The sequence below is a fragment of the Sinocyclocheilus rhinocerous genome, unplaced genomic scaffold (genome assembly GCF_001515625.1).
Source record: "Sinocyclocheilus rhinocerous isolate Xijiao unplaced genomic scaffold, SAMN03320098_v1.1 scaffold343, whole genome shotgun sequence".
NCBI lineage: Eukaryota > Metazoa > Chordata > Actinopteri > Cypriniformes > Cyprinidae > Sinocyclocheilus > Sinocyclocheilus rhinocerous.
In genome coordinates this window covers 290783-295271 of record NW_015626871.1, presented here as the reverse complement: position 1 = coordinate 295271, position 4489 = coordinate 290783, and the positions used below count along the sequence as shown (strand labels likewise).

At 36.4% G+C, this 4489-nt stretch overlaps 1 protein-coding gene across 1 annotated transcript; it reads left to right on the top strand.

Moving 5' to 3' along the window:
- Positions 1-366: 366 nt before the first annotated feature.
- On the top strand, positions 367-3874 carry chmp3 (charged multivesicular body protein 3). The gene is made up of 6 exons (XM_016526856.1): positions 367-532; positions 804-864; positions 981-1160; positions 1461-1582; positions 1669-1783; positions 2615-3874. Exons 1-6 carry the CDS (start codon positions 488-490, stop codon positions 2761-2763), a joined length of 672 nt encoding a protein of 223 aa, XP_016382342.1. The 5' UTR covers positions 367-487; the 3' UTR covers positions 2764-3874.
- Positions 3875-4489: the final 615 nt, after the last annotated feature.

Sequence of the window (4489 nt, the reverse complement as noted above, 5' to 3'; positions counted from 1 at the left end):
CTAATGTAACACTTAACAATGACAGTCAGCGATATGACAGTATGACATATGAAAATTACATTTAATAATTGACAAAATATAAGATAATAAAGCCAAGCACACATTAAGTACTTAGCAGATAAATGCTTAACGTAATATAGACGATAATTATTAAAGGTATGATAGCAAAAACATTAGACTACTCACCGTGCTCTCTCGTTGTCAATAACTCCGCCCCTCACTTCCGGTTCTGTGGCTGCGGTTCTATGGCTGCGGTTCTGAAACTGCTGGTGCTGCGGGTCTGCAGCTGGATACTATTGGGATAAATTGTGCCTGCCCCCTCACTTTGTGCGCTCTGGCGCGGACCCTGCGTACTTTTATTATGAAAAGTAAACCGGAAATTACCTATGTTGTCATACGTCGAGAGGCTGGAATCAGGAAGTGGAGTTGTAATGTACTATTTTGATTGAGCTCGTCGCTGTTCAACTGTCTAATTTACAAGTTCAAAATGGGGCTGTTTGGAAAAGCACAAGAGAAACCACCGAAGGACCTTGTAAGTGAAACGGGAGTTAACGGTTTATATTAAATGTTCCATTGTAAATAATAGCAGGCCTATGAATATCTCGTGTGTCATGCTTGTTGGTAACATGCTCTATTACATGTCATTTTAAACGAAGCACTTTAAAAAGTTTGATTTAATTCTGTGGTCTGTACGTGGGTTGTTTTGGAGAACCAAAATGATCAAATCGCCTTTACACGCCTGTTGGTAAAATCCAGTCACAACAGGTAGCTGATCTCAAACTGTCTTCATCTCTTTTCCGTAGATCAACGAATGGTCTCTCAAAATCAGGAGAGAAATGAGGGTTATTGACAGACAGATTCGAGGTGAGGTCCTAATACACCAGTTTGACAAATGCAGTCTACTGTAATTAAATTGTGTTCAGTTCGGTAACTGTATTTAACAGAAGTTGTAATTGTGTATATTGTATATTTTTCCAAAGATATTCAAAGAGAGGAGGAGAAGGTGAAGAGATCGATCAAAGATGCTGCAAAGAAGGGACAGAAAGATGTCTGCATCATCCTCGCCAAAGAGATGATTCACTCAAAGAAAGCGATCAACAAGCTGTACGCCTCTAAAGCTCAGATGAACTCCGTGCTGCTCAGTATGAAGAATCAGTTGTGTGAGTATAGTTTATTTGGAGACCCAACAGTGTGCTCTGTAAATTCACAGATGACATGGATTCATTAAATGGACTAAAAAATGTGGCACGTGAAGTTTGAACACTCTTCACTACCCCAGAACCTTTTTGATTCTTGAATTTATTTGGCTACAATCAAAAGTACGTTAAAGGAAAAAAGGGAATCAATGTGATGAAAAGAACAACATTTTAAGCCTCTTGGTGGATGTGTTATGCTTTGGGTATGTGTAGCTGCCATGCTGTATGTTACTCATACATTTGTTCATTGGTTTTCCATTACAGCTGTATTAAGAGTGGCCGGTGCCATACAGAAGAGCACAGAGGTCATGAAGGCCATGCACAGCCTGGTTAAAATCCCAGAGATTCAAGCCACCATGAGAGAACTCTCAAAAGAGATGATGAAGGTACGTACATGAACACTTCTTCTAATATTCTGCACAGAAATGTCTCGATGAGCACATCTCTAACGTGGCGCACTCACACTACACAGGCTGGAATCATAGAGGAGATGCTGGAGGATACACTGGAAGGGATGGATGATGAGGAGGAAATGGAGGAAGCAGCGGAGGCTGAGGTTGACAAGATCCTCTTTGAGATTACAGCTGGTAAGAGACCAAATAACAATCACCCACACTATCAAAAAGTGATTTAAAAATGTGGTAAAAACAGTTGGATAACAGGAAGTTGCCTCATTACATAAAGTGATAATCTAATAAATCTAATGGAACATTTCATGGCATTTTACAGTAAAATACTGTTACATTTACACTTTTGGAAGTGTAAAAGAATTTGAAATTCCCAGAATTCACTGTGTGACCGTTCATATTTGATGGTTTTTCACTGAAATAACGTTTTTTCTTAGTAGTTATGTACATTCGGGTTTTATGTTACATTTTGTATAGTTAAATATTTAATGAGTTATTTTAGTGTCAGTGTTATGTATTTACCTCAGCTTCTGGAAAAGGTACTTGTTTTGATTCTTCTACTACTACTACTACTACTACTACTACTAATAAAAAAAACTAGCCTATTTTCACCCAGAAATTGCTAGTAAATTTCACAAGTTATTACAAAGAAACGGCAGGTAGCACATTTATTAGACATGAAATTTTGAAGTAAAAAGACTGAATAGTATTTTCTTATAAAACATACTCTAATAATCATTTTATTTACTTTTAGTACTTCAGTAAGTTGGTATATTAATATTATCTCAGTTAATTAAATATACGTTTTTGTGTTGTTGTTGTTGTTTTTGGACTGTATATTAAGTTCAGTTCATAAAACCTAAAATGTTTTTAACCACATCTGCCATTTTTTGTTGTTTTGTTTTTTTTAACAAAGGCTATTTCATCTCACTTCCTACCGCACAAAGCATTTCATCATTATGCACTAATGACGTGAACCAAAGTTAAAACTATTGCTTTTTTTAATAACAGGTGCACTTGGAAAAGCTCCCAGCAAAGTCACAGATGCCCTGCCTGATCCAGTGCCGATTGGAGCCACGGCCGCCTCAGAAGGGGAAGAAGAAGAAGAAGAAGAAGATATCGAGGAGATGCAGTCCAGGCTAGCAGCGCTGAGGAGCTAAAAGACCTGTGTTTTTTACCCTTCAGCTCTATAGGCATAGACAACATATCTTACTTCCCCTGTAGCTTTTCTTACACTTTGGCACATTAAATTTAGCACTAAATTCGGACTTCACATAAAATGAACAAAACTATATGGATAGTGGATATTAAAAATAAAATTAGCTCTATATGACATACAATAAAGAACAGTGAAGTCAGATATTTAGTTGTTGTATGGTAGCAGGTGGATGACTTTTTTTTCCAAATCATTCACTTTTTACTTAAGCCCATTTTATTTCTAGATATTCTGACTCCACTCATTTGAATCTATGCCTATAGTTAAGCAGCTTGTCCAAGAATCTATTGTGCAGTGGTGTCACTGTGGTGTTGGTCGTAATCGTTTTGTCTCTGTTGTCGAATTTGCAGTTTTATCTCAAGCCTTATTTAGGCTACGTGAATAGTTCTTTCGTATATCTGGTAAATTGGTTTTTACTGAGTAGGACAAATTCATGGAAGCCATTACTTGTAAATCTTGTACAAATACTGAACATAAAAATATATCTGTTTGCATTGTTATTTTGTTAGTAAAGTTGTCGGCAAGTTATAAAACGGGCTTTCGGAATAAAGGAATGGTTGTGCTCGATAACTGACAGAATTTTACACAGCAGGTGTTTCAGACTTCAACGAGCTGATCGCATTTCTGTCTTTGTTTCTGCTACTTTTGGCCTTTTGTTATGGTTTAAATGCACATATATCTTTGTATGTTATTAATTATGAGTATTTTTTTATTAAGCCTTTGCTTTTAGATGACTGAAATGCTTACATAACAGATGTTCCCCTGATGATGGAAATGGCTGACAATTTATGTTACAGTTTCTTCTATGTTATATTTTAAGTTGAATGTCAGCTGAATAGTCCGTTTGCTATAATTCTATTATGTCTACATATGAAACAACTACACTTTGTGCATTCTGACTTTATAGTTCGTTTTGGCATGACCAATTTAGTATGGCATGACCAATTAATATCTGCTTATTTGGCATAAATTGTGCACTCTGGAGTGACAAAGTACATAGATTTTGTACAGATCCAGGCTCAGTATGTTGACTCAATTATAATCTCCTGAATGAACCAAATTGATTATTCTGCTTCGTTTCAGATCTTTGCTGTTGTAGAAAAACATTCACATCTGCACAAAACTGTTTTGTATAGTGGAAAAATATGTTGATAACAATAATAAAATTTTACAGGCAAAAGGAGTACATTTCACAACACTGATTAAACCAATGTTGTAAACTGTTAGGATCTCATACAAGTCATAATTTAGCATAGCATTAGGGTTTTTACAGTAACAGTAATATACCTCGATGTTATTAACTGTGTTATGATCTGCTGCTTTAGCAGGGTCTTTTGGGATTCTCAGAGGGTTATTTTACTTACCTCAGTCTCTCCTTTTGACTCCCTCTCTGTCCACTCATCCACAGCTTTGTGAAGGAAACCTGATCTTTTGAGTGTCTTTTGACTGAATCTAGGTTACTTCTCTAGAAGCTCTGTGTATTTCACAAAGACAGGCGTCTGAGCTTAAATAAGCGAGTTTAGAGTATTCTAACCATATGAGTATGATTCTGCAGCTTGTTGTCAGAAGATTATTTAAAAGAGTTCATTTGTTCTGTACAGTTTTGTTACCAGAAACCTTATGAGCTACCCAGGCAGCATTTTTAGGCATCATGTGACATTAGCTGTCTA

Bases quoted from the DNA above. Each gene is read 5' to 3' on its own strand.
- chmp3 (XM_016526856.1), top strand. From the start codon at position 488: ATGGGGCTGTTTGGAAAAGCACAAGAGAAACCACCGAAGGACCTT. The intron at 533-803 runs GTAAGTGAAACG...TCTTTTCCGTAG, and splicing joins AGAAACCACCGAAGGACCTT to ATCAACGAATGGTCTCTCAA. The intron at 1,784-2,614 runs GTAAGAGACCAA...TTTTAATAACAG, and splicing joins CCTCTTTGAGATTACAGCTG to GTGCACTTGGAAAAGCTCCC.